We start from the raw sequence: 10,717 nt of genomic DNA on the forward strand, positions 1-10,717 counted from the left end.
CAAGAAGTGGATAAAATCTACATTTCAATAGGATGGAGATGCGTTTGATTTTTCAACAACATTCGATATTGTTCCATTACAGTGAAGGGGATACGGAAGACAATTTTTGTGAAAATACTATTTTTATACAGATTCAGGATATCAGCATTTTCAAACAGGTTTTTTTCTTGGCATATTTTTAATTGAATGTGTCGAGCTATCCATGGTTTATTTCTAAAACTACTCTGCCTTCTTGTAGTCATTAAAACACTACTGAAACAGCGGAAATGATCTAGGATAAATAATTAACTTGGGAATGCGTTTATCTGTTTTTGTATCGCTGCACCTATATGCGCGTAAAATAACAGGCCTACAAAAAAAAAAAAAAAGAACAATAACGACAATAATGAAAGCATATTTCTCATATTTTGATATAATTATGTTCGTTGGCTCGGAGTTGACGTTTCCACTATTGAGCATCTCTACAGTCACGGAGACTCTCCCGCACCGCGCGTAACCGCGGAAGGACTACACCGTGTACCTCTCATCGGTATAATAACAAGCCGGTGCTCGGTGCTGTCCGAACAACCAATGAAACCACAGCACCGGGAGTGACGTAGCAGTCCCAGTTGATAAGGGGGTGCAGGCCGAGACCGAAGGAGGGGGGAAGCAGAAGTGGAGCTGCCAGCGGCTTGGCCAACTCCTCCTCTTTACTCTCACGAAGCCCGTTACAACTAAATATATCTCTCAGACTGATAACACCACCACGTCTACCCGAATCACAGCAACTACAGGATTTTAAAGACTACACGTGTGTGTTTTTATCCTCTTCTTGACGAGGTATAGGGCGGCAGTTGCAGTTCTGAATTCGGGCTGTTCCAGTCATCTTTATTCTGCAACTTGGGACAGCAACTCAGTAGAGCCGGAGGAGAAGAGCTCCGTGTGAAGAAGATGCGGCTCTCTTTCTGTGGCTTCCTGTCAGAATTTGTCGGAAATATTTTTCACTCGACGGCATTTGACTCCAGAAGATTTCTTGCTGGTTTGTTGGGCAGTGCCGCCTGCCAGACCAGCCTCTGAGTGTTGTGGTCAGAGGATAATATTTCCCTGGTCGGTGCCTGATATTCCCGACGTAGAGTCGTCGGTACCGAGACCCACCGGGCTTCCATAGTCGGTATGTTGTTCATGGAATTATACCGCAAACGCAATTCATAACTAGAGATCCATGATCCTGCTAATCACAGAGAATATACTCAAACAATTAATCAAGACCCACAATCATTAATTAACCGGGCCTGTATAGCTTATTAATGATAATGATGATGATGATGATTATTCGAAAGAAGATTTCCATTGGCAGATGAGACGGTAGTGTGGAGAGCACGTTCCTGTTTCTTCTGCGGGTTTTTTTTCTTCCTGAACTGGAATTCCTGTGACAAGAAACGAGGAGGACTTTGTTTTGTTTTTGTTTCCTCCGGCGCCATTGCACGGTCTAAAGTTGCAAAGTCTGATGGAAATCCTGGGTTGCAGATCCGAGGAGAACAGTTTCAATATCCTCCCGTCGGCGGCTACCATGCTGTTCCACGGCCTGTCCGGGGGAGAGGTGCACGGGGTGCACGGGGTGCACGGGGTGCACGGGGTGCACGGGGTGGTGGAGGAGATGGAGCGGAGGGGCAAGAGCGAGTCCACGGTCATCAGCTCTGCTATCGACATGGGAGAGACCGAAGCGGTAGGAGTCATGCTTTATACCGTCTAGTTCTGGGTTTAAAAAAAGAAGCTTTAAACTCTACAAAAGTTATTAAAAAAATGAATTCCAGAGCTGTTTACGATATTGTGGACGTTAGGGGCCTGGAAGTTTGGTTGGCCCAAATGAAAGCTTGCCAAACTAAAATGTATTTTAAATTAGGACCCTGGAATATGTGTTATTTACTGTTATTGACCTGTTCATCTGTAGAGATAATTTTACCTCGTAATTTCACTATGTTTAACTTGTATTTTAGGAAATGTTTGCGGTGCAATTAGCCTACTGTTTTTATGAAACAAGCACACTCTTTGTGTACTGTTGCTCAGTTCCCAAATTAAAAAAAGTATAATAGTCTAGGCCATTTGTAAATAAATATTTTACAATTATTGCAGAAGAAGAAATGAAGAGTAAAACGTAACTGTGGTGCACCGTTAAAATAAAACAGAATAATTTAATTTACACTAAAACCCGAACACTTTTTTTATTCATGATAAACAAAGTAAAAGAGAAATCAGAAACCCATCAATGGATTATTAACATATTTTTCAATTGAAATATATCCGATTAATGACAATTAGGCCTAGATTTAATAGGGGAAATTATCCTACGTTTATTAAATGTATCCATCGTTTTTCTTGTAATATGGGGAAAGAAAAAAAAATTACATTCCTTCAAATTATGGAACTATTAGGCAGTGATTCTATTTTCAGCCAACTCAATTATTGAACGATGATTTAAACAAAGGCTTTCGTACGTAATCTGTGTGTGTGTGTGTGTGTGTGTGTGTGTGTGTGTGTGTGTGTGTGTGTGTGTGTGTGTGTGTGTGTGTGTGTGTGTGTGTGTGTGTGTGTGTGTGTGTGTGTGTGCGTGTGTGTGTGATAGAGTTAGTGCATGTGAGCGTGCGTGCTTTATTCTTATATTCCAAAATCACAATCTTCTTATTATGCACTATAATAAACATCATGCACGCAAAAACCAAGTACAGTAGCCTACTTAACGATAGGCCTGATATTTTTGTACTATTTTTATCAAAATAGCATTAAGGAGACAACATAGGCTACCATAGCAAACATTAAACACTTGACCGTAAATCAAATCATAGTAAACTGCGATAGAGAAATAACTTGTCCCAACTTCGTTCCTAACTTTGGTATCTGCAGACGTTGCAGTGCATGAACAGCGATCGCGTGGCCCTGTGTGCAGGCTGCGGCCGAAGGATCGCGGACCGCTACTACCTGCTCGCGGTGGATAAGCAGTGGCACATGCGCTGTCTCAAGTGCTGCGAGTGCAAACTGCACCTGGAGTCCGAGCTCACGTGCTTCAGCAAGGACGGCAGCATTTATTGCAAGGAGGACTACTACAGGTAACGGCTCGCCTGCTATAGGTCTACTCGGGTGTCACCGGTCCACACGGGAGGGAAAAGAGCCAACTCCCATTCATACTAAAACTAGAACCACCACATAAAATAACAAGGCGAGAAAATGTCCAAGATAAAATCTGAGCTAGACTCAGAAGCCTGGTATTGTCATATTAGGTTACACATTCTAGGAACAGTTATACACTTTTCAAATTCACAAGCTGGTTCCCTGTTCGTCTCGAAAACGCTTGGTCGTTGTAGGCTACTTTATGGTGCGTCTTACATTCCGTCTTAGGCATACTTCAGTAGGCTTTTAATAATTCATAAGTGTGTGTCATATAAGTGATATCGTGCCTACTCTCACAAGACGTCTGTCTTCTCCGCAGAAGATTCTCCGTCCAGAGGTGCGCGCGGTGTCACCTCGGCATCTCGGCCTCGGAGATGGTCATGCGCGCTCGGGACTTGGTGTACCACCTCAACTGTTTCACGTGCACGACGTGCAACAAGATGCTGACCACGGGAGACCATTTCGGCATGAAGGACAGTCTGGTGTACTGCCGCTTGCACTTTGAGACTCTAGTTCAGGGGGAGTACCAGAGCCACTTTAGCCCGGGGGACGTGGTCTCGCATAAGGGCCTGGGCTCCGGCAACACGCTGGGAATATCCTACTTCAACGGCGTGGGCACCGTGCAGAAGGGCCGGCCAAGGAAAAGGAAGAGTCCGGGGCCAGGGGCCGAGCTAGCGGCCTACAATGCGGGTAAGAAGCATATAAAGTTCAAATTCATGCCGGACGAATTGGAGAGCACGTTCTCCAAAACTAGTAGAACCCACAAACAATGATACACTCACGCATATGCATACACCAATGGAAAGTAGGCAATTGCTGGGAAATAAAAAAACACAAAAACAGAACAGAAATATAGATGTGTTGAAGCTTATACTACCACCAAAACGAAAAAAACAAACACAATAACAATCGTATGGGTTGCTTTGCAACCACACTAATTATGAGTCTATTCTTAAACTAGGCTACAATCTAACAGTTTCAGTGTTTAACAAGTCATGTCATGTTAACATCGGGTACTGCGGTGGAAATGTAAAATCCTTCCTTCATTTTCCAAAACAATAAACGCCAACAATCCCATATTTTGAACAAATAGACGTTATGCACAGACTTAATCCAGTAGTATTGTTGGCCTATGGGCGTCCCATAGGCCAAAGTAGGCTAGCTGAAAAAAATATATAACATTAGAAATGTAGGCTTTTCATTTGTCGTTTTTAAAATAGTTTAATTAGTCTTGGCGGTCTGCATAATAACTCAATGTCCATTTTCGAATAATGTCACGGCCAGAGGGGAACAAGGAATTCTTTAAAAAGCAAAAGATTAGCAAAACATAGGCTAAGGCTTTAATAGCCTAAATATTGCAACTTAACAACATGGGGATCTAAAACATATTACAAACCGACTAAAAACGTAGAAAACAAACGTAGTTTGCTTTTATTCGTTTCGTCTTGTTTTTCTCCACGGTTAAACGTTGTGATAGCCTTAAGCTTTTGTACGTTTTTTCGGTTACTTTTCTTGTCCTTCTATTTTGTAAAACTATGAAGAGTTCTTGGGCTCGTTTTTTTTTTTCTTCCAGTGGCCTCTTTAGGAAAAAAAGTTTTTGATGTTCCGGCTTTTGCTTTCGCTCTTTTCCACCTGTCAGCCCCCATAGCCGTCTAGAGTCCCACCCCCTCACCCCACACCCCTCACCCCCAGCCCCGCTTTGTGCGTTCAGGGGCCTGCTGGGGCCCAACTGGGTGCTGGCTGCACAAGGGAAACCGATGTCACTTGATGACGAGTTACTCAGTCGAGGAAATACCGAGAATAGGCCTTTATACTAGCCCAAACAAACAGCATAACACGTGTTGAGCAGCTTTTAACCGAATGGGAAAGCAGGTCCATGTTTAAGAATCATAAGAAAACACGAAAGTCTTATCGAAATTCAGAATGAATAATCAAAAAACTTTTGGATGGCTTCCAGTGGATCACACAGACAAAGTCACAAGGGAGAAGTAAATGAAAACAAAACTATTATTTTGCAGTTTGAGTCTGTCCCTAAGTTCGGGTAATATAGAAAGTAGGCGGGTATTGGTTCTAGGCTGTTGTTGTGAATGATACCAGAAGAGTTTAGTGTTGTGGATTAGAGGGACAGGGGAGCTACTGCCCTCTCCTGTCCCAATCCAACCAGAGAATGAGATTAACTCGTCAAACTCACACGACATGCAGGTCCACTTCATAATACTATAGTCTCAATCATGTCCTTAAAACAAGAGGGTTAGTTGGATAAAACACAAATAAATAAATATTCGTCTACACAATATTTTTAAAACGATGGCCATTATGTTTTGCCAAAAAGCGACATTTGTTCGGTCTGGCGTTTGTAGGCTCATTAAGTGAAGTGTTATTCTGTCGGCTTCCGCTGAATAATCTTCATATTCGCTGTGTTTAATATTGAAGAGGAACTGTTATGCATTCAGCAACACCTTCAGCTGTGCCAAGGAAATACAATCCGGGAATATGTCTCGTTATTACGCGCACATCTAGACGAGGGGGTTTAGCCTGAATAAAAAAATAAAAACATACAGAGTGAAGGGAGACCATTTTATTTTAGTGTCTAATGATTTTAGTCACTAAAATCGTTTTCCATATTTTTTAACAATATGAGTTACAATTGCGTTCAACGTTTATATCGTTATAACTATAGCAAACAAACATTTTCTTTTAGTGATAATTCCGATATGTCGGATAAAATGTCAAGAAAAAGGCAAAAGGTCAAACATCATTATGTATGTAAATGCAAACACACTAAAATCGGTCAGAATGACATTTTAATGACTGATCATATAGACGAAACCATTCAAACATAGTCTCACTTTAAGTCATTATATTTATTTTGTTTTTTGAGGGGAGAAAATAAATTCGTATTTAATAAATCGAATGCTAAAATAATACGTTCGAGTCCCATGTCTTAATTGTTGTTTTAAGCCTGCAGTGCGCTGGTTACCTTTTGCACAAAAGCATCGTTTATTTATGTATTTATTCGTGCGCGTGTGTGTATGTGTCTGCGTGTGTGTGTGTGTGTGTGTGTGTGTGTGTGTGTGTGTGTGTGTGTGTGTGTGTGTGTGTGTGTGTGTGTGTGTGTGTGTGTGTGTGTGTGTGTGTGTGTGTGTTGCCCCGCAGCCCTCAGCTGTAATGAGAACGACGGGGACTCTATGGACCGGGACTCACAGTACAGCTCGAGCCAGAAGACCAAGCGCATGCGGACGTCGTTCAAGCACCACCAGCTGCGGACCATGAAGTCGTACTTCGCCATCAACCACAACCCTGACGCCAAGGACCTCAAGCAGCTCGCGCAGAAGACGGGCCTCACCAAGCGGGTATTACAGGTAATTGTCCCAATCGGGACACATTTGTTTCGATTTACAAAAAAAAAAATACAAAGACTGAATGTGTAGTGTCCAAGGGTTTCGTTCTGTATTTATTTATTTCTACATATTTTTTTAAACCTGCAAAATTCTTACAAAAAAACAAAACACTTCAGAGGACAATGGTATTTTAGACGTTTTTATTGAAGGAAGAGAAGCAGGCCTGTTGTTTAATAGCTCTCACTGAAACAGATATTGACGTTATTGGTATGCATGAAATTAATTTCGAACAGTGTGCATGGAATGCATTAAAAACAAATTATAAAAGAAAAAGATAAATAAAACGCCGTATTCTAGGCTATTATGTAAAAAACATGTTTTAATCAGTCAGAGAGAACTACAGACCACTTTGTTGTTCTTTGAAATCCAAATCCAAATGTCTTGTGTATTCTCGCTGTAACACTAAAGAGAAACAAAACTCTCATAGCTCCAGCTGACGTGGCTCATGAGAAAGCTTTAAGCGCACGTTACAGTGCACGTAGAGGGGCGCGTGTTTGATTTCCGTCAAGACGACAGCCAATCATCTGGGGAGCTGAGACAAGACGAGACTAAAGGCTTTATGGAGGAGAGGGAAAACAAACCGGCTGCTTTCATTAACACGCTCGGAAAACAAAGCACTCATTTTGCTTTGATGCATTTTAATTCTTCCTCGCCTGTTATGCAGTTGAAGCATGCTATATACCCCCCCCCCCCCCATCTCCCCCTCCCTAATCCCCTCCACTAACTCCCATTTTGTTTTCCTATGATGCCCCACCATATTTTCATGGACGATATTTACAAACTGATATATGCCAAGAAAAAAGTAAATATATATCCTAATTTCTGACCACATACCTCAATATGTAAAGAGTAACTATTAAATGTTTTGCATAAATTACTATTGCTACCGTATTACTACTACTAACTGTGGTAGTATTACTACTTCTGAATTAAGAATCGTACTTTTCAAAGTATTGAGCCTACGACTTCTATTTTTTCACTATGAAAACTAAAAAACAAACTATTCAACACCAGAGTTTTTGGATAAGATGGGCAGTGTCTCTTTCACAACAGTTTATATTAAAATGTTTGTCTGTACTGGCATATTCATACTTTTATAGTTCCATTTTCAAATTTTTATTGGATTGCATTGATTAGCCTGTAAATGTCTTTTAAAAGTGATAGAGTACTCATAAGAGTATAATATAGAATCTATCTCACTTTGTCTCACATTTCCCTGACAGGGAATACAGATGTTTAGCTCTGACAGACCTTGTGTTTGAATAGTGCTATCCATTCTATAATATAATATATGTCATAATATATATAATACAATATCATATGTCATATCATAATAATATCCCTAATTTACCTTCTGTGATAAGTGAAGTGAATTTCTTCCCACGTTACCTTCAAGGTAAATCCCGGTCTGGATTATCAAACATCTGTTCCCAATATCCTTTGTCAAAAATACCTCCTTGTTCCGATTGTGCGGAGCAGCATTTAGCGTGAGTGCGCCTGCCACAAACGGAAATAATGGCAAGATAGTTATTTCGTCTTTTGGAACCAATGTGTCAGTGGGCTACAGAGTTTGTAGACGACATAAAAGCGACTCGACATACTTTACAAAAGGTCCAAAGTGCTATATTTCTATTCTTTAAATTTGTGGCAGTCGTGTTTGGGCAAAAATGTTCTGAGGCAGATTATAACAGTAAGGGGTGTTTATTGTGCAGCCAGGAGAGGCGGTTACGCCGAGTGGATCGCCCCCCACCGGTAGGGTCCTTTAACCAATGCACAGGCCTCGTGGCGCGCTGGCGTTTAACCCGCCGCTCGCTGTGCTCTGCCCAGGTGTGGTTCCAGAACGCCAGGGCCAAGTTCCGGCGGAACCTGCTGCGCCAGGAGAGCGGCAGCGGGGACAAGGCGTCGGACGGCTCGGTGATGGCGGGGGGCACCCCGTCCGGTCCCGTCTCCGACATCTCCAACGGCTCCATGAGCCCCCCGTCCAGCACGCCCACCACGCTCACCGACCTCACCAACCCCACCATGCCCACCGTCACCTCCGTGCTGGGCGGCGGGCCCATGGACGTGCACGAGTGCCGTAGCCCCTCACAGACGACCCTGACCAGCCTCTTCTGATAGAGGTCCATCCCCCCCCCCCCCCCCCCCGCCCCGCCTTCCTCCGACCTCCTCTCTGCTGCTGCTGCTGTCCCTCTTTGGCGAGGGGTGAAGTTCAACCTCTCCATTAAGACCCCCCTCCACCCACCCCCTGGCCCCGTCGTCTCCCCCCTACAACTGTATCTACGTCGCGAGCAGAGGACTGATGACTTCTGAAACAACATAACCTGCTACTTGGGGAGGGGAGGGGAGGGGGGGGGGATGGAACAAGACAAGAACACAGATCTGAATTTGCTCTGAGACCTTGGGAGATATTCGTGAGGCAGCCAAGCCTTACCGATGGAACGGTTGTTGTTTTCTTGACGTGTTGTCTTCTGCACAGACTTGCATTTGCATTTTTCATTGTTTACAGAAAGAGACATGAGGGGGGGGGGGAGAAACTGCTTGATTTTGAAAAACTCTTTGTTTTTTTTTGTTTTTTTTCAGAACAGTATTTATGTTGTACAGGAGTGACTGTTAGATGGATTGTAAACTGGAGGTGCAGAAATTCAGATTAAACAGGTTACAATATCACACGACAATGCCCTATGGTACTTCTTCCCTCGTGAAAACTAAACGCTTGACAGAGATGTTTGTGGCCGTGCATGAGATTAATGTGTGTGTGTGTGTGTGTGTGTTGATAGTGTGCATGTCTGTGCATCGCGTGTACAGTAACAAACATGTCTGCAGAGTGTTGCAGTAAAGAGCAAGACAAGTATTTAGTGGTCAGATGAAGAGATGGTGAACTCATTATCCCGTCAGAACATAGAACAGCTCTGGTTCTTCGTCTGCCAAATATGAACATGACATCTAGAAACTGCTGTTCTCACTTCACTTCGACTTTATAAAAACATGTTTGGAGCTACAGCAGGAGTAACCAGGAGTAGGCTGAAAACAGCTGATCCTTGTTCCAACAGACTGGGAAACTACACATTCTCTTTTAACAGATTATCACATGGGTGTTGTGATTACTGGATCAGAGTAGATCAAATAGCACCAGGTGAGGTAGTGATGACAGCATAGGCTGGGTTAAGTATTATTGTACTTTAAATTTCCATATGTTTCAATATAATGACGCTCAGTTAACTAGTACACTTTTTATTGGTATTTTGGATTCATAAGCATATTGTGATATTTATTAATATCATGTACAATTCCAACTATCATGAGAAGATATTTTTTCCATATCGCCCAGCCGAGCAGAGAGTATAATTCATTTTCCTTTACACTTACATTTCACCGTATTTTACAATCCATAGAAATCTGAATCCAAGATTGAATGATATTATAATCATTCAATCATAATAATAACTAAATAATAACCCATCAAGCTAAATCAGAGTCAGAGTTCTTTATTAAATCCAGACGGAATGGTTTGCAACTGCAGTTGAGTTTTTGGCAAACTTCCCAGTGAGGTTGTGTTTCTGTATGTTTTTCCCGATTTTCAGGAAACCATAGATAATAATATCAGAAAACCGATGTCTAATTCAAAACCTGCATGTATAGAAAGAGATTACAAATATCATATGCAATTGGTATTGATCTTCTTTTATTTCAATTAAGTACAAAATGACAATAGAAACTAAAAAAGAAAAGCACCTTGGATCACACCACAGCTTGTTGAAAGATTCCTTTTTGAGTTCAGACCCAACCCTTCATTACAGACAACACGACGCCTTTAATATCAATGTGTGTGCGTTTGTGTGGGTGGGGGGAAGGTCGTAAAGTATAGACCACGTTGTGGGAGGTGGTGTGTTTGAGGAGAAACCCCTTTAAACCACCCCCCCGGGACCCCTGCTGGTTTACCATCCCGGGATCTGAGTGTTTCCCCGGTGTCGGCCCCGGTGAGACTTTTTTGTTCCATTGTTTTCTCCGTCTCACCCTGGTACACATCCCTCCTGTCTTCGTAGTTCTGTACGAGAGAGATATACCAAAACACAGTGAATGATATCGGTTTCCCTCAAACCCAGTGTTCTCTCCCGGTCTTCTCTCTCAAGGGTGTTATTAAGCATTTTTGTGGGACCGGAGAACACACTTGG

At 42.4% G+C, this 10,717-nt stretch overlaps 1 protein-coding gene across 3 annotated transcripts; it reads left to right on the plus strand.

Moving 5' to 3' along the window:
- Positions 1-643: 643 nt before the first annotated feature.
- Positions 644-9,220, plus strand: lhx2b (LIM homeobox 2b). Of its 3 annotated transcripts, XM_060053997.1 has the most exons (6): positions 644-1,150; positions 1,507-1,705; positions 2,881-3,083; positions 3,464-3,834; positions 6,301-6,506; positions 8,373-9,220. In XM_060053997.1, the coding sequence occupies exons 2-6, from the start codon at positions 1,550-1,552 to the stop codon at positions 8,658-8,660; spliced, it is 1,224 nt and encodes a 407-aa protein (XP_059909980.1). In that variant the 5' UTR covers positions 644-1,150; positions 1,507-1,549; the 3' UTR covers positions 8,661-9,220. The 3 variants fall into 3 exon arrangements, with proteins under 3 accessions (XP_059909980.1, XP_059909978.1, XP_059909979.1); XM_060053995.1 differs by having other exon boundaries at positions 644-1,705; XM_060053996.1 differs by having other exon boundaries at positions 644-1,705; positions 3,467-3,834.
- Positions 9,221-10,717: the final 1,497 nt, after the last annotated feature.

Source organism: Gadus macrocephalus, chromosome 6, assembly GCF_031168955.1.
Source record: "Gadus macrocephalus chromosome 6, ASM3116895v1".
Taxonomy (NCBI): domain Eukaryota; kingdom Metazoa; phylum Chordata; class Actinopteri; order Gadiformes; family Gadidae; genus Gadus; species Gadus macrocephalus.

Excerpts from the sequence above, each read along its gene's own strand:
- lhx2b (XM_060053995.1), top strand. The coding sequence starts at position 1,487 with ATGGAAATCCTGGGTTGCAGATCCGAGGAGAACAGTTTCAATATCCTC. Across the intron at positions 3,084-3,463 it reads TGCAAGGAGGACTACTACAG|AAGATTCTCCGTCCAGAGGT; the intron begins GTAACGGCTCGC and ends TCTTCTCCGCAG. Across the intron at positions 6,507-8,372 it reads TCACCAAGCGGGTATTACAG|GTGTGGTTCCAGAACGCCAG; the intron begins GTAATTGTCCCA and ends TGCTCTGCCCAG.